This window comes from Lissotriton vulgaris, chromosome 4_1 (genome assembly GCF_964263255.1).
Source record: "Lissotriton vulgaris chromosome 4_1, aLisVul1.2, whole genome shotgun sequence".
Taxonomy (NCBI): Eukaryota; Metazoa; Chordata; class Amphibia; order Caudata; family Salamandridae; genus Lissotriton; species Lissotriton vulgaris.
Window position 1 is genome coordinate 571,258,976 of NC_141691.1, and position 24,349 is coordinate 571,283,324.

The 24,349-nt window shown below is 43.2% G+C and overlaps 1 protein-coding gene across 1 annotated transcript in view; it reads left to right on the forward strand.

Moving 5' to 3' along the window:
• Nucleotides 1-13,613: 13,613 nt before the first annotated feature.
• Nucleotides 13,614-24,349, forward strand: part of ITGA9 (integrin subunit alpha 9) — an 885,057-nt gene continuing 874,321 nt past the window's right edge. The window contains exon 1 of the mRNA XM_086964777.1: nucleotides 13,614-14,078. Coding sequence (XP_086820903.1) covers nucleotides 13,900-14,078 — 179 coding nt within the window. The 5' untranslated portion in view covers nucleotides 13,614-13,899. The remainder of the gene's footprint in view (nucleotides 14,079-24,349) is intronic.

Consider the following 24,349-nt stretch of genomic DNA (forward strand, 5'->3'; position numbering starts at 1 on the left):
AACTGGGTGCACTCCAGGCATGGATGATGACCTGTTAAATTATGAAAGGTCTAAACGCCATTGACAGAATCCTGGCAGAAAAAGGTATCTATTGTGCATGAATATATGTGCGTGGTAGGTGCTTTCACAAATACTTCTGGTATACCGGTTGTTACGTTTCCGCATAACACATTGAGAAAATGTTTCTTTAGAAGAATATCGGTCGCAAGATAATTGTTGCCAACAGAGAACAACTCCATACCCACTTTTCTATCCTCTACAGTTCTTTGTTTACAAATCTGTCTGGAGGGAAAACACACTAAGTCCCCACTGGAGCAGCACCCTCTTTTTGCTTTATTCTTGCCTTGTTTCAGGTATTTGTGAAAATGAGGGTCACAAAAAGTAACTAGTTTGTCAGCTGAATTGTGAACCCTCTATTTTGAAAGATCTTGACCGTGGTCATCTAGAAGTCACGATCATCTCTCAGTGTTACCACAGACCTTCTACTCTACCAAACAAAACAACACCAACAACAAGTATGAAGCAGACGCAAAAAAATGATGATTTACAAGGATGGCATTTCACACAACCGAAAAGGTAGAAAGAGAAGTGAGTACAGCTACCCCAAACTATTTACATTTAGCTGGTAATACAGTGTTCTGAACAGGGTGGCCAGGAAGGGAAGTTCCATACAAAGAATCTACTGGCGAGGGAGTAGTATTAACAGAACACTCCAAGTTGGAAATTGAAACATCAAAGTTACTAGCAATATATTTCTTTGCATTCTTCGCTACATTCCCAAAGGGATCCTCTCTGGTAAATTCTGTTTCATCTGGTTCATAGCGGTCAGAACCTTTTCCACTGGATTTTGTCTAGCTTGACAAACTCCACCATGTGCAATTATTTAGCAAAGCTGACGTTTTCCAAACACACATATTTTTAAATATGTTTGAAACCTTTGTTTCCCTCTTTTACTTTTGTGGGTTTACATACTTTAACAAAATCTCCCCCTTGTAAACGGTGACCTTTGCATTCCACAGAACAATTGTTCCAGTATTGTTTCCCTGGAACATTTTCTTTATCTTTGCTGTACATGTCATCTACGAAATATATCTGATGGAGTTAGTGAGCTATTCTGGATTCAGACTTGTGAGAGGCTTCTTCCAGGTAAATGAAATAGAGAGAAGCCAGTGGTGTCAAGTGTTGTGCAATGATACACCCAAATTAAATTGGAGACATGTTCTTCTGCTTGTAACCCAACTTGAGGGCAAACTGAAGACTCTCCACAACCTCCCTGTTGAATCTCTCCATCAATTGCTGTGCGGGTATGCACAATAGCCAGTTCTTTTACAAAAAACATATACAACTTGTGTGAGATTAATTGAACCCGATTGTCAGATAACACGCATGATAGAAAACCTTCCCTCCAGAAACATTCCTCCGAGAACTCTATTACTGAGTCTGTATTGGGATTGTTCAGCCATTTAGGCTCGATCCACTTTGAGAAATAGGTAATGACAGTGATATCATAATCATTTCTAGAAGATCAGCCTTTTTAAGCCCAAAGAGATCCATGGCAAGCCTTTTCCACTGTGCAGTGGGGACTGCATGAGGAATAACCTCAGAGGAAACCAGATTTTTTACACTGCTTGCAAGGTCCCATAAAAGTCCGAACTTGGTCATCCATAAAAAACACCTCCTCTTTTTAGTACCCACCTCACAGATAAGACCAAAATGGGCCAACGATATAAAGTGAGACCGGGTGGAGGCAACTGGAATAAAATAACACTTTAATACTATGTTTATTTACAAACAAATCTCTTCCTTCATCTTCCGCATCCAACTAAATTCTGTGTTAAAAAAAGGGTTCCCTTAGCTGTCCCGAAAGTATAAAATCCCATAGCTTTTCAACATCTCTTCATCCGTAGAAGCTTTAATCGGGATTTCTCAGCAATGACCTAATTCAAGTACAACCATACAACACAGCATATTGCACAGAACACCCAACACTCTCTTGATCTTCAAGGAAGAGCCTTTCCTGCATATTTTGTAATGATAACCTGAAAAGGAAATCAGCCATGGCATTAAGGCTACCTGGAAAATATTGCACTGTAAAATTATAGTCATATGTCTTTAATAGAATCCAGATCAAACAAGAAGCCAGAAAAGGCATTTCTGATCATGACACACTTTTTATGAGAGACATAGAAAAGTCTGAAAAGACAAGTGAAGAAAATAGAAACGTCAGACGAGATAAATGGTGGAAATAATAGAATCTAAAAGGAAACGATCGTAGTGTTTATGACATCCCTGGAATAACTCCTAAAGTAAACAGTAAACCTAGCACATCCAAGTGTTTGTGTACCTACTTGTTGAACATTTCTAAACTAAACAATCATTTAAATATTTATTCATTATTAATGTATTTTTCAGAAGCTTAATTATCAGCACTTCGTGACACTTTTACAGAACAGAAGAATATGTTTCAAATATGCATTTGATGGAATCACAGTTATTCACTTGATGCATTTTCAATAATTCACGTTTTCATTCCAAAACGAAAACGTTTCACTCTTGAAAAATATGTGGTCATCACAATTTGACCCCAAGCTACTATTAAGTAGGACCATATACTCTTAAACTTGATTGGTGTTCTTTTTTGGGGAGGAATAAAGTGTTATGCTATTCTTTTATTCATTCTGATCTTGCTACAAATGGATTCATAGATGTTCATTAAATTCATGGTGCCAGATTCACAACGATTCTGTTGTGAGTCTGTGTGACTTGCCCTCGTAGTATTACTGGCTTACTCCTAAATATCTTCTCCTGGCATACTCCTATCTTACTCCTGAAATGCACGGGTAAGGGAGAATTACTACAAGAATGGAAAATAGCAGCATCTTTGTGACTAGTGTTTATTTGAATATATTTTTTTAAACTTCATAAACATTGAAAGTGAGAAACTATGGATGCAATACAAACAATGTTGTTGGTGAACAAATTCAGACCACAAAGGGTAATTGCCATTGTAATTGTATTTATATAGTGCTTATTACCCCTGACAAGGCATCAAAGAGCTTTACGGCGAGTAGCACGCTACTCCAGAACCCAAGGTTAGTGGTTAATCTAGTGGTTATTGGTGCTTATTGCGGATAGTCATGTGCTCTCAAGAAAACATTGCATGCATTTAGTCAGTTACTTTGTGATAAATTAAAACCAGGTAGCTGACTGTGAGGAAGAGGCCGCTGGCCGCAGAGCTGAAGTCCGGAAGCAGTGTGAGTCCGGGAGACCTCTCTGCCTCAGTCGCTGCCTGGCTCTCACTACACCCTCTATATGCAGCTGCTCGATAGCTATACTGGTGGTCCCATGTTTGTAAGTCTTTGGACCCTATCTGACTTCATTTGCTGAGGCCCAGACCACGTGTGGGACCGTTTTTCACGCGTCTGGTCCACTACCAACAAAGGGCATGCATCAGGCCGCTTCAAGGGGGATAAACAGTTCGCCTCTGTCATGAAGAGGTGAAAGAGGCCCCTAGTTATGCTGTGCAAGGTGAAGGGGCTGTCCTTGATTACACTGTAGTGAAGGTCTATTTTGGATTATGTGGTGAAAGGTCTGTTTACAATGTGGATGAAGAGAGAGATGTTCTTGGGTACACTGCCGAGGGAACTGTCTCTCTTAGAGGTGAGGACCCTGTCCCTGATTATTCTGTGATGGAGTTAAGGCGTCAGTCCGTTATTAAACTGTGGGAGGTGAGTGGCTGTGTCCTGTTTACACTGTATTAGAGTTTGTTCCATATTACTCAGCGTGAGGTGAAAGTAAGTGTTCTTGAGCGCACAGAGAGAAGAGCAGTCCTTACTCTATGTGTGGTGAGGAGTCAGTAACTGATGGTCGGTGTGCCGCTGGATAGCCCCCGCCTCATGTTGGGGCCCCCCCTGGGCGATGACTTTGCTGAGGGAAGATGTGGACTTGCCGCTCTGGAGCCTGCTGGTTCTGCGAGATGTTGCAGAGGGTGCACACAGATTTTGTGGTAAATCTGGGGACACTGGTCATGTAAATGTATTGGCATTTATATAGCGCACTACTTACCCGTAGGGTCCCAAGGCGCTTCGACCGCTGCGAAACCCTTCCTGGCTTCCCTGAGAGATGGTCCCTTAATGGGTATCTCCAGGGTGAGACCAGGCATCCCCGGCGGTCTGGTGGGGCCGTTAGTGAAGATGAGGCAAGCTAATGCCCAGAGTTGCCGAGTGTGATCGCTGATCAGAGTGGGCACCGAGGCGAGAGAATTATCGAGTCCGCTGACCCTGGTCCAGAAACCTGCCGCGCCGGGAATCGAACCCTGGTCCCGGGCCGTCCTCTGCTCTCGGGTCTGCCGCCTCTAACCAGTGAGCCACACTACTTCACTATCGCTACACGCTCTTGTTACACAGCCCCTTGTCGGATTGAGAGCATCCCTTGGGCTTTGGTTATCTCACCCCCTCCCCGGCCCGCTCCTACATTTGAGCGTTATCTGACCACCGGGGCTACTACATCACCAACATCGTGGCCCCCTAGTGATGCGGTTTTGGCCTGGCATAATCTGAAGATAAGAAGCCGCCCGCAGCCATAAGGAATATAATTAACCCCTTAGCTAGAGGGTTATCCTGCTGCAACATAACTGTCCCTAAGCCATAAATAAATCGTTAACCCCCTACCTACAGAGTTATCCTGCTGCAACATAACTGTCCCTATTGGCCTGGCAGATGTGAAGAGGAGCGAGAACTGCCACTGTGGGCGCCACAGCGACGTGGCCGCCAGTTTTAACTATTTTTTCCCCCAGCTGAAATCTTCCTAATAATCCTACCAGAACTGTCCCTGACCTAATGATGGCGTCTGAAATTCATTCAGTCCATGGTTTCTCCCCCCCTGAAATCTAACAATCTCTAAGTACTCCTGATCTCCATCCTGACAGCGGAGTCCAAACACTATGTCCGACGCCCGGTGGAGCTGCTCTGTTCAGCTATTGAGGAGATCAGCCTGGGTTCATCCCATGACCGTCACCTACACAGCCGGACGTTGGGCACAGTTTTTCTACCCATCTTCCTGCCTCGCCCCCCCCCCCCATCGTATTTATGTAACTCTGCTTTTTTCCTTGTCTCCAATCTATCTATCTGTTCCCATTTAGCAATTTTTCTTTGTCCTACTTCCTTTACTCCTATCCCCTATCACCTGAATCTTTCCCCCTGCCCGCTACACCGCCTAGCCCCCTGTCCTTTTGTGCCCTTTGACTAAGCACTCCTTCTCCCCTTGTTGGGGAAAGATCCAATATTTCTACTCTGGAGTCTCAGCGAACCCATTAAGAGAGTCCACAGCGCCTAGGGAGCCACTCACAGTTGAGGTATGGTATGGCACCCCTTGCCAAAGCACTCCCTCTCCCCGCTTTGGGGAAGGATCCAGTATGTAGGCCTTGGAGTCTCAGAGACCCCTCTGAGAGAGTCCACTGCGTATAGGGAGCCACTCGCAACAGAGATGGGGAAATGATACCACTCCCTCTGGGATCACAGATTGCGGGAGTTTGGACGTCGCACTGACTCGTCTATCGCTCGGTTTGTATTCCCGTCACCCCTCCCTCCTCTTTTCATGCTGTGTCTCTCACCCTCCCCTCCTCCATTCTCTGTCTACCTCGCCCGCTATTACCCCCTCTTCTACTGAATCTCTCCCCTTGCCTGCTTTTTCCTTTACGTATATGTCCTTTTTGTTTGTCTCAACCTTACTTGTCACTATGTTGCCAGGCTCCAATAACTGTGTAACCTTTGTAACAATGTAACCTGCAATTATGGTCTGATACTCATGTAAAGCACTCTGATACCTCCGGGTCTAGCCAGCGCTATATAAAACCTTTAAAATAAATAAATAAATAAATTAGTGGGTGGCTATGTGTTTGAGGTGAATGGTTGGTGATATACATGGGCTGGTGGAGATTAGGTAATGTTAGATTTCAGGAATAGGCTTTTAAAGAGGAGCGGTTGTGATGTATGAAATGAGGTATCAGCAAATTGCAGAATTACAATAAGACTGATTGAGGCAGGCAGGCGTGAGACAAAGAGGAGGATATCCTCAGAAATAGAATGTATGCAGAGGATGGAAGGCAAGAAGCGGGTCACTCTAAAGAAAGAAAGCACATCAAGGTCAATTTTTCATGAAGAGTTTCAGGGGTATAGTGGGAGGAGGCTTTCTTAGATAGCAAGTAATCGGAGAATTTAAACCTTAGAAGGAAACAACATTATAAATAATACTCCATATCCGGGGCAGATGGCTTAAGCATTTGATTCCGAGTGTACACATCATTTATATCTGAAGAACCCTTGCCAACAAGTAGCTGCAAGAACACTCAGATGCATTATAACTATTATTTATTTTAGGCATTATTCCAGTGATGTCATAAACATCTGACTGTAAATGACTGTTCCCTTTCATATTCGATCAATTTCATCATGTGTCTCTCCCGGCTCTTTTATTTTCATCCCTTGTCTTTTCAGACTTTTCTATTTTTTTCATAGAATGCGGGACATGTGCAGAAATGCCTTGTCATATTTTTTCATTTCTTTTTAGCAGAAAGTGTAAAGCTCTTGAAACACAGACATGAAATTATGATATCACATGGGTATTCACTGTTTAGGCTGACATGAGTTTTTTTTAATGAATAATGGATGTGGACATTACAATATGGACCCTTACAGTGTAAGGTAATAGTTTACAAAGATGGATGCTTAATGTCAAATTTTGGATAAAACTGACACACGTTGTGCATGTTAGTTTAATCTTATAGAAGATTTACAGTCTCCAAACCTTATTTTATTTTGTAAATATTAGAAAAATCATTGGTCAAACCGTATGTAAACCTCGGAATTGATCATTATTAGGAGAGAAACTTTATGCGGTTGAAGATCAAGATGGGCATAGCACCAGCTTCTACTGCTTTACTATTTAATATTGTATGCACTAAATTAGGATTTTTAAAATAAATATTTTAAAATACATATATCATTTCGAGTGATCCTTGAGTGAGTTATATATTAATTAAAAATTCTTTGGAGTTCCACAGCTGACCCTGAAATTATCTTTTCAGACCTATCTACACGTGATTGCGGAGTCGGTTGTGTCTGCATCGCAGTCCAACTGGATTTGCTGGTTCAAGTTGGTGCGCTGAACGAAGTCCTTCCACCAGGGAGCTAGAGATCGGACCCTGCGACTCTGGGAACACTCTGCCCGCCCAGAACATGACTAGATGGAATGTTTATCACATCTGATCAAATATGACAGCTTCCAGAATTTGTTGGTTGCGATAATTATTGCCTCGCTTGAGTTTTGCACTGAAAATGGGTCATAACGTATATATTTTGATGCTTTTTTCCTGGTCCGTTTTACTCTTTATATTCTGGCAGATTTTACCTGCTGAATTTTAATGAGGGATGTGGACTTTATTGCACCCGCTAATTACTGGATGCGATAAACATTGCACTCATGTAATTGCTATAACTACTCTTACGTGTTTGTGCGGGGTTTGCAATTTACTGGGCAAATCATAATCAGGCCTTTAGTCCCACAGACATATTCACTCAAATCTACTCATTAATTGTTAAGTGCAAGGGTCAAAGAGCCAGATGTAGGTCGCCAAATACCAGTTGGTAACGGCCGATTTCGGCCGTTACTGACCGGTATTTGGGATTTGACATGTAGGGGGCCTCATATTTACAGAATCGGTATATTTACAGATTCTGTAAATTTACAGAATCGGTAAAATACTGAATCGTTAAATATACTGATTCTGTAGATCCATATGTAGGTGGCACTGTAATCAGTGCCACAGGCCCTTACTGAATAGTTATTTACCATAGAATACTATTCCATGGTAAATAACGAATTCCAGTGTACATGCACATCTGTGCATGTACACCTGTGCCATGTGGCACACAGACATTTACATTTTTTTCACGGTCTGTGGTCCTATTGAAAAATGAGTGCTTCTATTAGCGTCATAGCATGGACACAGAACAACCAACAACAAGATCCAGAGGACACATTTTAAAAACCTATCCTGAACTGAATTCTCACTTTAGTAACCAATCTACAAGATACTTGCATGAACCAAATGAGCTCTCGTAAATCTGTACAGACCTGTATTGATCCTGTACAATGATGCTGTACCAGGGGATGTCCATAGAGCCATATTAAAGGATAGAGAAACAGACAGGAAGTGATTTGACCCTATTTGAAAATCAGTGATGTGCCACTCAGGCCTAATTACAGGCTCATTCAAAAAGGCAAATCCACCTGCTTTTGAAACCAAATTGAACTACAATTGAACAGTGGTAGAAAATATTTCTTAAGGATAATATAGAACACAATTTAAAAAAAGTGACGTAACTGTGAATTGCCACAGATGCCCCACAGAATTATCACACCTCACCTTTCTTTGAGGAGTATGCCCCCTAAAAACATAAGCAGCAGAAGTTTTTCTTTTGCACTGCAAATATATGAATTTGGACAAATGCCCAAAAAAAACTGACACAAAAAATACCCATAAAAATGAATTAGGTGGAAAGACGCCTTTGGCATCACTGTAACAAGAAACTCATGAACCCTAGTTGTAAACTATGGTGTAGTTATATGCAGCTTATGTAACACACTTTGGCCCAGATGTAGGTAATAGCAAATTACCGAATGGTAAATACCGAATTTTACCGATTCAGGGCCATATGTAGGTAAATGGCATTTACCGATTCGTAAATACCCAATTTTACTGATTCAGTATTTACAAATCGGTAAATGCTATGTAGGTATATTTACCGAAATACTTACCGAATCGGTAACATTCGGTAATTACCAAATCGGTATTTACCGATTTGGTAATTGCCATTGATTCCTATGGGCCTTGAGGTCCATAGGAACCAATGGCAATTACCGAATCAGTAAATACCGATTCGGTAAAATTACCGATTTTACAAGAGGGACAGGGTGTCACTTTGACACCCTGTTGCAGCCCGGATTCAGGCTTGTGTGCCCTTAGGGCATGTATGTGTGTCACATGGCACAGGTTGACACACATACATGCCCTTAGGGCATGTATGTGTGCCACATGGCACAGGTGTACATGCACAGATGTGCATGTACACAGGAATTCGTTATTTACCATCAAATAGAATTTGATGGTAAATAACAAATTATTTAGGGCCTGTGGCACTGTTTTCAGTGCCACCTACATCCCATATTACCAAATCTGTAAATTTACCGAATCAGTATTGATTGATTGATTGATTCCTATGGGCCTTGAAGCCCATAGGATTCCATCTGCAAATACAGATTCGGTAATTACCGGATAGGTACTTACCGAATCTTACCGATTCGGTATTTTTACCGAATATTTTACCTACATAGCAATTACCGAATAGTAAATACCGGGGGCCATATGTAGGAGGCCAAATACCGGTCGGTAACGGCCGATTTCGGCCATTACCGACCGGTATTTGGAGTTTCAGATGTAGGGGGCCAAAATATTTCCGAATCTGGAAATTTACAGAATCAGTAATTTTACCGATTCTGTAAATTACCGATTCGGTAAATTTACAGATTTGGTAATATGAAAACAGTGCCACAGGCCCTAAATAATTCGTTATTTACCATTAAATTCTATTTGATGGTAAATAACGAATTCCTATGTACATGCACATCTGTGCATGTACACCTGTGCCATGTGGCACACACACATGCCCTAAGGGCATGTATGTGTGTCACATGGCACACAAGCCTGAATCTGGGGTGCAACAGGGTGTCAAAGTGACACCCTGTCCCCCTTGTAAAATCGGTAATTTTACCGAATCGGTATTTACTGATTCGGTAATTGCCATTGGTTCCTATGGGTCTCAAGGCCCATAGGAATCAATGGCAATTACCGAATTGGGAAATACTGATTCGGTAATTACAGAATGTTACCGATTCGGTAAGTATTTCGGTAAATATACCTACATAGCATTTACCGATTTGTAAATACCGAATCGGTAAAATTCGGTATTTACGAATCGGTAAATCCCATTTACCTACATATGGCCCCGAATCGGTAAAATTCGGTATTTACCATTCGGTAATTTGCTACTACCTACATCTGGGCCAAAGTGTGTTACATAAGCTGCATACAACTACACCATAGTTTACAACTAGGGTTCATGAGTTTCTTGTTACAATGGTGCCAAAGGCGTCTTTCCACCTAATTCAGTATTTATGGGTATTTTTTGTCAGGTTTTTTTGGGCATTTGTCCAAATTCATATATTTGCAGTGCAAAAGAAAAACTTCTGTTGCTTATGTTTTTAGGGGGCATACTCCTCAAAGAAAGGTGAGGTGTGATAATTTTGTGGGGCATCTGTGGCAATTCACAGTTACGTCACTTTTCTAAATTGTGTTCTATATTATCCTTAAGAAATATTTTCTACCACTGTTCAATTGTAGTTCAATTTGGTTTCAAAAGCAGGTGAATTTGCCTTTTTGGATGAGCCTGTAATTAGGGCTGAGTGGCACATCACTGATTTTCAAATAGGGTCAAATCACTTCCTGTCTGTTTCTCTATCCTTTAATATGGCTCTATGAACATCCACCTGGTACAGCATCATTGTACAGGATCAATACAGGTCTGTACAGATTTACAAGAGCTCAGCTGGTTCATGCAAGCCTCTTGTAGATTGGTTACAAAAGTGAGAATTCAGTTCAGGATAGGTTTTTAAAATGTGTCCTCTGGATCTTGTTGTTGGCTGTTCTGTGTACATGCTATGCCGCTAATAGAAGGACTTATTTTTCAATCGGACCACAGACCGTGAAAAAAATGTAAAATGTTTGGGATTGTTCAGTGGCGTAATGCAAAATGATGCCCCCCCCTGCAGAATGTGATGAAGGGGCCTAAGTCTCCCAAATCTCACAGATATGAGCTGATGGGTTTGGGGCCCCCTGGAAGGTTGGGGACCTCCCTGCACAGCAGGGGCTGCAGCGGCCTACGTTATACCCTTGGAGTTGTTGTATATTGTGGTGTAAGTGGTCATTATCCATGTATTAGTCTGTGTCCTTTTCTCTCTCCCTCACAGTGACGAACATACTTTCTACAAACTAAATAATACACCTCACATTTCAGGTGATCTTTTTTCAAGTTGGAAGAAATATAAGTATTGAGTCACGTTTAATTTAATTCTTTCACTTCACTCTTTGCAGTAGCATTTATACGTTTTTCGGTCCTGATGAAAGCAATGGACTTGTTAGTCCCCAGAAGTTTGCTGAAACATGTCGACCAATTTAATATCAGGGTAGATATTTGTTAAAACTACCTATGCTGCTTTTTAATGTTGGCGGAGCGAGCATATGACCTAATAAAGTTTTCTTATTATTGCTCACTCACCCAATTTTATACATCTTCACTCACCCTATCCACACACCCCTTTTCACAGCACTGCAAATCAGTCACCCACCAAACGAATTGATGGGTAGTTTGTGACACTCTACCACTATTTGGCCGCCACTTGGCTCTCAGGAGGTTATACCAACTGACCTCCCCTTGCCTGAGCCAGTGACGTACCAATGATTGTGAACAACAGGAATGCCAAATGATGAAGGGCGGTTCCGTGTGGTGACTGATGGATAACCTGTAAGTGATCACTGGTATCCAACAATTCTTCTTTCTGTTTTGGTTAGATGATTTGACACGGTTCTGTTAGTTTAATGACCCACACATAGATTAGCTAGACCCTCTGACACTCTTTTGTTTTTCTGTATATTGTGATGTACCTTCTTGAAAATGTAGCTGCTTTTGGAGCATTCAGATGTATTCTTGGATTGACATCAACACTGAAACAAAACATACTCATGGCAAAAAAAGACATGTTTCCTAACTTTTATGGTTCATATTTAAGTATGCAGGGTTTCATTTGTAGACAAAGGCAGTTGCCTGAATCCATCCATTAGGAATATTATAACTAGCCGGGTGAAATGTCTACTTCTATAGTTAAAGGTAGCTATTTACTTCTGAAAAGTGTAAGCAAGTATACCACCTCCCTCATCCCATGCTGCGATCTTAGTAAATTTCTAGCAGCTTGGGTTAAAACATTTTTATTGAAATGTGTGGTTCGTTCAGCTGATGCTGAGCCAAGTGTGGCAATTCCATAGTCATGCAGAAAGCACCGCAGCAATGCATACATTTAGATGGAAATGTTATATGTTTTTGCTAACGCATCCAGTGCGGATCCAGTTTACTGAAAATAGAAGATGCTTCGTGTCAATGCTTATCCAAAGCAGACAGCCCCATATCCCTGTAGATAGAAAACATCCGAGAACACAATGTGTGGTTCCGAGCGAGGTTTTAAAATGTATCTCTGAGGTCACATCTTTGGCCCATTCGTTACATTGAGATGTCCAGCAATTTCAGCTGGATTCCAGCAATCGAGCAAAACCCAGATTACCTCTGGCAAAACATTGATTTTTAAGTGTATTGCCAAATTTGCCACAAATATGAATAAATATCCCTTTTATGGCTTTTGTACGTTCTCTTTTATGAAATGATCTACCTTGTTGTACTTTCAACCTTTGTAATTACTTAGAGCTGTACTGTCTTTCTTAGATCATCTGTAACTTCCATGTAACAAAGTATTTCTCCTGTAGCGCGCTCTAGCACCTTAGGATAATGTCCACACTATATAGCTATATAAATAAATGAATTAACCCTTTGCGTGCTCGTGACGGAAGTGTTCCGTCACGAGCCTCGGGTGAGCTGTGCTGGTGACGGAACGGTTCCGTCACGGGCAGCTCGCGTGCCTGTGCGGCGTGAATTCCGCGCCTGCATTGACGTTCCAAAGAGCGGGCGGGGCCGTGACGGAACAGTTCCGTCACAAGCACAGCCCACCCGAGGGCCGTGACGGAGCGGTTCCGTCATGAGTACGGGAGCGCCGCGAGGCCCCGCCTCCCCCTTAGCGCTGCGGCGGAATAGCCGCCACAGCTAAGGGGTTAATTGGCAAGCAGTAAGCATGCGTTTTACAGTGCAAACTGTGAATACTGTGACAGCATCCCAATATAACTGCATCCGCACTGCCCTGTGTGTCTGTAGACATCTAGGCCCAGATTTACGGGCTTTTGGGACAGGGCAACACACCAAGTCACCTTGTTGTGCTGCCCTGCATCAGAAGGAAAGGGCAGAGATGCTCTGTATCTATGCAATACGGTGCATTCTGCAGCACGCATAGAAAGAGGAAAAAAGGATGAGAAATTGAAGTTCTGTCCCTTGACATTTTTGATGATGGGTTCATGGAAATTTGCATCAAAATTGCCCTGTTGACACTATTTAAACCACATTAAGACATTTCCATCAACCTGCACAGTTATATGTTATGTCGTGGTTATTTCTACAGTGCTACGTACAATGTGCAGGCTTTATATATTGAAATGTCTAAGTAATTGCAAGATGTTATTATTGGGTCTCCTGCCAAGTAAGTTGTAATGTCTAGCCTCTCTCTGTCCCCGCAGTCCCCCCGATGGGCACCAGAGGGCGCCAACGCTCTCGGGCTGAAGAAGGCCAGCAGGGTGGGTAGCTCTGGAGAGAAGCCCTCCCATCCGCAATCCGGACCACTGCAGACAGAAGTGAGGCTTTCAGAGAGTACGCGGGGAAGGGGCAGAGGAGAAAAGCCCGTGCTCACCACTTCAGTGAGAAGCAGCCAGTGAGCTCAGACACACCTCCCGCTCCTGCAGAGGCTGCGCATCCTCACGCACACCCCATCGGCTGCATTTTGGGATTCCTTCTTGTCTTCTTTTGCTGCTCATCCCCGCTCACACCTCGAGTGCACACTTTTCAGGGTGCTCAAGTGGTCTGAAGTTAGTTTTGAAACTTTCTGCTGCGTCTGCGGGGCTCGCGGTACAGGATGGCCGGGGCGGTGAGCGGGGGCCTCGTGGGCATCTTTGAAGTGATGCTGGCCGCGGTCTGCCTGGGAACGGGATATGCCTACAACATCGATCTGGAATCACCCGTGATCTATCAGGGGCCGAACGGGTCCTTCTTCGGCTACTCGGTGCTGGAGCACTATCACGACAACACCCGCTGGTAAGTGACGCTGCCGGGACACCCCTGCGCCAGGGAGTGGGCGATTCCTTCCTCCTCCGCGCCGCGAAATTCCACAGGGGCGTAATTCGCGAATGTGTTTTATCAGACTTGGTTATTTCGCGAACTAGCGTCTTCGCTGCCTGCTGCTGTGATTGAAGAGTAAGCAATGAATGGCAGATGTGCGTAGGCTCCTATCTCTGTGTGCAAAAGAGTGCTTATAGTGTCTGCTGAAAGGTAATTTCTCATTTCAACATGTGGGTGTGTTAGTGGGGAGTTCCGCTCAGAATCTCTAAAAATTGTTTTCGGCACAAGGGGGCTGACGCTCTTCTGGTGCCAGCCAATGATGACATGTTATCACAAGACGCAGGAGCCGCGCCAGGTCTAAAACACATTAAGTGATTGCACTCGGCCTGTTTTTTTTCTATTTTAGCATTTTAGATCTTTTATCACCTCCATTAAACCGTCCAGCGGCGCGTGACAGTTCGTCAAAGGAGTGCGTTATTCTCTTGAACCAAAATGTAATATATATAAATGTGGAAAAAAAGTTACAAAAATAATAGCTCTTCATGTAGTACTTGAGGTTGAATCTGTTTTGAAGACCAGGGTCTATGCAGTGACTTCTCAGTAGTACACCCTGGCAATGTTGAGATAGCTCGTTGGGTTAAAGCGCCAGTTGAAGAGATGTCGGGTACATTTATGTTTCTTGGCATTTAATGATTTCAGGTTATTGAAAGAAGGTACAGTGGCTTCTGTTTTTGTGGTACAGCACAATTTTAGCTCTATATTGTTAGGTTGTTTGTTGTTTCTGAGATGCAGTTGGGTGGATACTGCTTAGCTCCACACTGCTTGGCATTAGGGGGCGGGGATTTCAACCCACAGATAACTTCCTTACCACCTTCAATGTTATTCCCAAGAATGAGAGCGCCCACAGCTTTAGACACCATATAATAATGTTTACGTTTTGTAATTGTAGTGTGTAAAATAACAATCGTGATAGCCTTATTAGTCAAGGATGCCACACGTGTACCACGCTCTTTGTTTTTATAACGCCGTTTATTCCCAGCTGTCATTTTGAGGGCTAGGTGCCTGTGATAAGTCAGGTCCGCGCCCCTCCCACAACGCAGAAGCGTTGCTTTATGCTCGGATCTTCAAATGGCTGCCGACTCAGGCGTTAATGCTTCCTATGCCGATCAAACGGGCGGAGAGTAGAAGAGCCCCAGCTGCCCTTGGGAAACTCCCGTCTCTGGCGCATGCTGCATGCGTTGCTAGCAGCGCCGGTAAAAGTGCTGTTTGGAATGTGACAGGCATGGGTACCGCGTTGGCACAGGTGGCAGCCCCGCTGCGAATGTAAGGGAGCATGCACACACTGTGTAAAGGCACTTTTGACCCGCCTAGCTTCCAAGCGTCTACCGAGCACGTTAGGTCAGCTGACGTCACTCGGATGTGATGACGCTTGCACGCCCGACGTCTGAATCCAGACCAAAGACATTAAACCCACGCCTGACCCCGGCACGTCACCGTTTCGCCGTAGATGGAGCCCTATACCCGCCGTCAAAAACATGCGAAAGCCGGACAATAAGTGTTTATTTAATTGGTGTTAAAATTGAGAATAGGGATGCTGGGGTGCTGACTGAGCTGCCCTACATACCTGCAGAGGGTCCCAGGTCACGCTTGCAAACTGTCCTGCCCTTTCTGCTAACAACAGCAACAGCACCCTGAATCTTTCAAGTGCGGTCTTAAACATCCCAGCATGCAAAGACACTTACTCCCAGGCCACTTCACATTAGGTGGCACCTCGCTGCCACCCAAACGAGTGTTATGTAATAGTTTTGCCCTCTGAGAGAGCATGCACGCACTCTGACTCCTGGCCAGCCCCAAACATTTTAGTTCAAAATCTGAAATTAAGGCCTCAAGCTTTAAGCTAATTTATTTAAAAAAACATCTGTTTACTAGGTTTTATGCCACAAACAGACAAATAACCAAGCCATGACTTAGAAACCACGTTGTCCCCCAACGTTACGTTATCATAGTATATTTGGATCCACCAGGCGTCTAAATATATGTGGGAGTCTGGTGGGGGCGAGTCCCCATGTAGGGTCACTCCGGAAATGGTCATCCAGCCCCATACACTAGTTGAGGCGTGCCTCACTCCAGGCCTTCTCTTGTGTCCGGTCATGGCTTTCTCAAATGTGCAGGGGCAGCTGCAGGCTAGGTAAACCAACTTCTCGTTCATCATACACCAGCCCAAGTTCGTCTTCCCAATCAGCCACTTTTGGGAACATGGCAGCCCTCCAGTACCAGATAATGTCTCTCCGCACCCCCACCAATGGCACATTTCAGAATAGTAGGGCAGACCTATCCAGGGTGAGTTCCTCCCCCATTCCCAGCATAACCAAGCCAAGGGTCAGGACCACAGTACTACTGATGCCACTTTTCCTTCCCCAGTATTCCCTTATCGTGGGGCAGTCCGACTGAGTGTGTACGAGGGACCCCCATATGCACAGGTCGTCACCGGAACTCCCCATCGTTAACAGGCGTGTCTTGTTTGAAGTATGCCCTGTGGAGTATTTTCAGCTTTATCAGCCAGAAACCAACTAGTATGGCCATCTCCCTGGGATATCGGCAGGCCTCTTCCTATGCGTCGTCTTCCAGGACACCCCCAGGTCACCTTCCCATTTGGCTGTAAGCGGGTGGGGCTGACTGTTAGCCAGAAGGGTGGCGTAGATTTGGGAAAGTGCATGTTTGTGTAGCTGTGATCCTATAAGTCTATGTACCAATGGCGTCTCCTCCACCACCTCATTGAGTAAGGCCCCATAACCCAGGAGTATATGTAGCACTTCCAGATACTGGAGACATTGGCCCCAAGTTGAAACAAATTGTTGCCTTAGCTCTGCAAGTGGGATCATGTCCCTATGGTGGCAGATGCCCCCCAGCTTTGAGATGAAATGAGACCCCATTTCCCAAGTCACTCCACTGCCTGCAGCTCCCTCAGCTTCTGAGTCCCAAAGGGGCGTCTTTAACATTATCTTCCCCTTACACCCTACTAGGGTCATCACCCTGAAGAACTATAGCTTTCAGGGTTGGCCTATGAGGTGGCCCAGGGGTCCACTGCTCTCTTGCCTGCTAATAGAGAGGATTCCTGCTGCCTCACCAAAGCCAGTCATTCGCTACCACCAGCAGTTGTGCCGTCCAGTGGTATAAACGCAGGGTGGAGATGGCTATCCTACCTCATGGTCGTGTGGTTTTCTGGTCAAGGAACTCAAGGCAATATCCTGCTTTCATTTGTTGTGTTTAGAATCTACACACAAGAAGCAGAAGTGGGATAAAGCTCAAGACCAGGAAGCGTATGAGTGAATGGACCTGGTAATGATATATATAGAGCGCAAACCTAGAGGAAGGTCAGCACAGCACTGCGGCGAGTCGAAGGCAAAGATGCAGCTGTGTGGAGGGGAAGCTGGGCTCGTCCACAGGCGGTGGCAGTGGCCATGGTGCAGTGTAGTGGTGTAGTGAATGTTCATAGTCTTTTAGACACATAAGGCAGATGAGCTTTACTAAAGTAAACTTACCCCTAAAGGGCGCTGACGTTAATGAGACAAGCCACACTCAAACCATAACTAAGCATTTTTAACATAATGAGATCAGAGGGAAAACAAACCAATCTTTGAAATTAACCCCCATGTATTTTATGTTCTGCATTAGGTCATTCTCATAACCATGCGCTACCAGTCCTGACTAGTGCCATGTGCTGAATTTCATTATTTCCAGAGGCATGGGTGGTAAGATTCTGAGAAAAGAGGGCTGGACTGACCTCTGTATGTATGGGACAGTCTTCTAAAATCCAGGTTTATCTATCATACAGTAAGGGCTAAATCACAAGTTGAAGCGGTATTTATATCCCCTGATAAATACCTATACCATGGGGTATGCTTTTAATCGGGTCCAATAAATAACACCTATTATGACTTTATGGGGAATAACATGCAGTTTTTGGTGTTTAGTGCACCAAAACCCACATAATACAGCACATTCCGTATGTTTTCCCCCTTTTTTAATTTCAGCAGGTTTGACTTGCTGAAATGTAAGAAATGTTGGCTTATTTAACGGATTCGATAATTAGTGGATGCATTAAATAAAAACCAACTCGTAATTCCTTACTGACCCTAAACAGGGGTTTACATGTGGTACGAAATTAACTTCCCAACTTGTATTCAGGGCCATAGTGTCATATGTACCTCTGAAGTAGCACTGCTATAAATTTCCAGCAAGAGGCAATTGCCTTCCACAGTCAACAGAGGAAACTTACGCACAAGCCTAGAGACAGCCTCTTTACTACGCAGTGCACGTGGTGCCAAAATAGGCCCTGGCCCTCCTTATTGAGTTAAAGAAGTCGCAGTTGACGCAGGAGGCGAGAATGCAAAGTTTCTCAGTATGCTGTCAGGTATATCTCAGGTTTAAGAGCAGACCTCCTCCAATAAATGTTCTCAGGATTGAGAGCACGTCTTCTCCAGGATATGTTGTCTTAGGGTCCTTAGGATTGGGAGCAGGCCTAATTCAGGATATGACGTCAGTGAGTTTTCTGTGAGTGCTCAGGATGAGGGGCCAACAGTTCAGGCTAAAACGTCAGTGGGTTCTCAGCATGAAAGGAATAGCTGGGATAGGATACAGCATCAGACTCTTCTCAGGACAGAAATGATGCCCAGTCAGGACAAGATGTCAGTGGGATCCCAGGAAGAGTGAACACGCCTGGGCCAGGATATGATAGCGGGTGGAAGGGCACAATGCCAGAGTGTTCTCTTGAGGAGGAGTGTGGTTGGGTGATGTTAACACTGCTGGTGAGTTTTCAGGGCACAGGTGGTGACAGATACACTCATCAGGTTTTCGATGGAGAGAACAAACCTGGGTCCCTGGTATAACGCAACTAAGTCACAAGAGGGGGAGGATGCCTGCTCCAGGATACAGTTTTCATAGACTTTCAGAAATTAGACCTCAATAGGTCGGTTTTCAATGTCACCGGTTTCTAAGAAGGTGGTGGCGCACACCTCGATCGACGTGATACAATGTCGATGAGTTCTCAGGAAAAGAAACCATACATGTGATATGAAGCCGTGGGCTCTCGGAGTTGAGGCCACACTAGTATATGTCCCAATATCAGTAAGTTCAGGATGAGAAAGCCTACCTGGCGGTTTTGAAGAAGGTGCAATACAATGTCAGTAGATTCTCAAGAAGAGAAAGCAAAGTGTATTTGATCAATGATATGTCAGTGTTTCTTTAAGGAAATAGAGACCAGTCTTGTAATAAAATGTGAGGGGGTTCTCAGGAAGAAAAGCGCACCTGACCATAATAAAATAAGTGGTCTTTTAGGAGGTATAGACCTGTAATAAAATGTGAGAGGGTTCTCAGGAAAATAATGTACCTTTGATACAATGCCAGTGGGTTCTCAGAAGGGAGCCCACCCTCATATAGGTCACAAAGTCAGTGGGTTCCCTGGGAAGAGAACGCATTCCTGGTCTATGATACAATGCTAGTAGATGTCATGGGGGGAACCAACCCTGGTATGGGTTACAATGCCATTGGGGTCTCAGGAGTTAGCGCACTTGTCTCATGATACAATATCAGTGGTTTTGAAGAAAGAGAAATCCGATCTGTGATACAATGTCAGTGGGTTTCTCAGAATGGAGCCAATCCTGATATAGGTTACGATGCCTTTGGGTTCTCAGGAAAAGTACGGCGCACCGGGACAATGATGCAATGTCAGCATTTTTAAGACGGCACAGACCTGTCTTTATTAGTGCCATTGGGGTCTCAGGAAGATAACGCACCCTTGGGCAGTGATGCAAAATATATAGGTTTCTTCTAAGAAAGTCCACCTTGAGTACAATGTTAGTGGGTTCTGAGGATGAGGAAGTGTACTTGCTTGATGATGTGTCAGAGGTTCTTAAGGACATACAAATCTGTCATGTAATAAAATGTCAGTGGGTTCCCAGGAAAATAACTTACCTCTGCTATAATGCCAATGGGCTCTCAGAAGGAAGTAATAACAAATAGGAGGTTCCCCTGTAGTTTATAGCAGGGAGGGGGATCGTAACAACAGAAAAGGTTTAGAGTCCCTGTCTTGAAAGTAGCAGATTGGAATTGCTAAATTGATGTTCATAGACGGGGTCTAGCTTCAGTAGGATAATTCTCTATATCACAATACAAATAAACACACGCAAGGCAGAGTGAACAACTGAACCAAAAAATAAATTAAATTGGAACCACCAATGAATATACCAGGGAAACGATTTTTGTCATGTTAAAAATGATCATGACATTTATTCTTTACCTCCCAGTTGGGTTACAATCTAAAACATAATCAAAAAAAAAGTTATTAACACCTTAGCTGCTTGTAAACATTTCTCCCCAGTGCTGCGCTGTCCATTAGAACTAGTGCTGAATGGACGTTCAATGGTCGTGCGCAGCACTGGGGAGGTAGCGCTGCTGACGACCATTGGCCGTCAGCAGCACTTACGGGGTTAAAAACCACCAAACGTGGTAATACAATGGATATCTCAAACAGTCAAAGTTAAAACAGTCGACGCAGCGTTTCGGTGCTTTTTCACTCTTGACACCTTCCTCAGGACATTTAAAACATTTGACTCCGTATCTATAAATTAAATAGGGGTATTTTAGTGTTTGTTGTTTATTTTATTAGTTCATCACACTCGCCTTGTTTTTTTCTTTAAACCATTTAATGCCTAAAAGTGTTTAGACATGCTAGAACCCCTACTTTAAATCACCAGATCTTTAAAGAATCCAATATTAAGGAGCTAGTTTAGAGATCACACATGAGGTTCTCATTATATCTGAGACATATTCCTCTAGTCTGTTCACATCCACTATCTACATGAGTTCAACCCTTTAACATTTGGATGCAACTTATAACTCGTACTTGTATTTTAAATTTGATGCGATTCAAATAGTTTCCAATATGCTACGAGCTTCTCAGGTATTTCATGTGTCCTTGAGCTATATAAACAATAAGCACAAGAAGGCTCAACATAGTCATTTATCTACATTTGATCTTAGCCCTTAAGTTTGTGAGCAGAATCAATTTACCTCAAATGACAGAACTAAGATCTTCTGTGCGCACGGAGGGGCCACCGTTGGTAAGAAGGAGTAGCTTCTTTGGATCTTTAGACCTGAGTATATAAAGATCATACCTGTCTAAGTTATCTTCACATATATGGTGTTTTTAGAAAGAAGGTGATATTTGTTACCATCATGTCATAGACATGGTATACTAACCTGTTTTAATATCAGGCGAGTCTTTTAGTGAATGGGATTCATGATAGTTATATGATTCTTTGATATTTATCCAATTCTTCTCTTTATGGGTGGAAGCAGAAATCTGTAGATATACGACAAAGAAATACGTGAGGGGCTTATCAAATGACTAAAACAAGAAGCTAAATTTAAGAAATAACTAGCAGTCAGTCTATTTGCACAAGATGTATTTTAATTGTTTAAGCTTGACTCAAAAAAAGCCCAATCATCTGTTTGTATCTAAAGCTCCATATGGAAAAACAAAGATTTCAAGGGATCACAGGGATTATACTGACCGCTATTATCCAAATCTCCCTTTATATTGGTCCAGGTTGTTTTTACCGACTATCAATAGATTATGGGCAAGGCTCAACCCAACCCGCTTGTAGGGTTGGGTTGAGCCATATATGTGAAGATAGCTTAGACAGATATGATCTTTATATACTCAGGTCTAAAGACCCAAAGAAGCTACTCCTCCTTACCAACGGTGGCCCCTCCGTGCGCACAGAAGATCTTAGTTCTGTCATTTGAGGTAAATTGATTCTGCTCACAAACTTAAGGGCTAAGATCAAATGTAGATAAATGACTATGTTGAGCCTTCTTGTGCTTATTGTTTATATAGCTCAAGGAAACATGAAATACCTGAGAAGCTCGTAGCATATTGGAAACTATTTGAATCGCATCAAATTTAAAATACAGGTACGAGTTATAAGTTGCATCCAAATGTTAAAGGGTTGAACTCATGTAGATAGTGGATGTGAACAGACTAGAGGAATATGTCTCAGATATAATGAGAACCTCATGTGTGATCTCTAAACGAGCTCCTTAATATTGGATTCTTTAAAGATCTGGTGATTTAAAGTAGAGGTTCTAGCATGTCTAAACACTTTTAGGCATTAAATGGTTTAAAGAAAAAAACAAGGCGAGTGTGATGAACTAATAAAATAAACAACAAACACTAAAATACTCTTATTTAATTTATAGATACGGAGTCAAATGTTTTAAATGTCAAGGTGTCAAGAGTGAAAAAGCACCGAAACGCTGCGTCGACTGTTTTAACTTTGACTGTTTGAGATATCCATTGTATTACCACGTTTGGTGGTTTTTAATAACTTGTTTTTGATTATGTTTTAGATTGTAACCCAACTGGGAGGTAAAGAATAAATTTCATGATCATTTTTAACATGACAAAAATCGTTTGCCTGGTATATTCATTGGTGGTTCCAATTTAATTTATTTTTTGGTTCAGTTGTTCACTCTGCCTTGCGTGTTTTTATTTGTATTGTGATATAGAGAATTATCCTACTGAAGCTAGACCCCGTCTATGAACATCAATTTAGCAATTCCAATCTGCTACTTTCAAGACAGGGACTCTAAACCTTTTCTGTTCTCAGAAGGAAGCCCACCGCCGTATAGGCCACAATGTCATTGGGTTCTTAGGATGAGAAAGCTTGCCTGAATGAAACAGTATCAGTAGTGCTCAAGGCGGTGCAGACCTGTCTTTTGATACAATGTCAGTGGGTTCTCAGGAAGAGAAAGCGTGCTCGGTCAACGATACACTCCTATTGGGGTTCCCAGAAGGAAACCCATCTTGGCCACAACATCAGCGGAGTCTCAGGAGGCAGAACACACACCTGGCTCGTCACACAATGTCAGTGGGGTTCCAGGAAGAGAAAGCATCCATGCACTACAATGTCAGGGAGTTAGTCATTAGGGAACCCACAATCACCCAGGTGAGCTTGTCTCTAGGTTCTGAGGAATGGAACCCACCCTGGGATAGGTTACAATGTCAGTGGATTGTCAGGAGGAGAACGCGTACCTCTAATAACCTGTCAGTGAGTTTATCAGCATGGAGCCCACCACGGTCCACGCTAGCTTATCATGAGCTTCTCAGGAGGGGGCCCACCCTAATAGAGTTGACACTGTCAGTGGGTTCGAAGGCAGGGAGAGCCTGTCTTCAAAGGATAAGATATCATTTGTAGGATCTCAGAGAGGAGAGCACGTCTGCCCCATGACACACTGTCAGTGGGTTGCTAAGGTTGGAGTCCACCGCGGTCCACGCTAGCTGTATTTTGTTCTCAGAAGGAAGGCCGTGCAAGTCTGTTCTTGGGAAGGGAAAGCATGGCTGTGAAAGGGTAGGATATCATTTGTAGGATCTCATAAAGGAGAGCTCATCTGCCTGATGACACAATGTTAGTGGGTTCTGAGGCAGAGGTTACATTTCTGGAAATTAGACCATCTTTGATCCCTTCGTTGTCAAGCATTTCTCCAAAATTTAGGTGGTTTGTCCACTTGCATGCGTCACTATGAATCTAGAACAGAGGTCTTCAATCTGGGGGACACCCCTCCTTTGGGCCCCTTAATTGATCAAAGGTGAGGACGGTGCCAGGCTCTGTCCAAGAAAAGCATCATTCTGATAACAACGCTTTGTTTTAAGTGAATAAAGATGAGGGGCGGTAAGCCAGTCTGTAATGGGCCATCAAAAAATGTATTTTGTCATTTATATCCTGGCTGAGAGGGTGTCAAGGGAGAAAGGGCTCCAAATATTCCTCAAACCCTCACTCATTTCATATTCACACTGTGGATACTTTTAAACTAGTAAGGTCTAACTGACCAGTATATCATATTTGGAAATCATGTATGTGATTGCAATTTTTAAAAGATTAACATAACTAAAGTGCAATATTTAAATATGTTTAGACATATTTAAACATTGCCAGGTTTATAGAATAATTATGAATAATTGTGATTGGAGGGCGATATATATTTTTTTTTACACAGGGGGGGATAGCATTAAAAAGTTTGAAGACCCCTGATGAATGAAAGCATGCCGTGCGCTCTTGTGTCTGTGATTTTTTTGCTTAAGTATGAACCAGGGCACTCCAATCTATTGAGTTTCAACGTTTGCTGCTATTTTAAAGCTGCACATGCCGGTGCAGAAAGTGACCTAAGATCACACAGACTGTTGG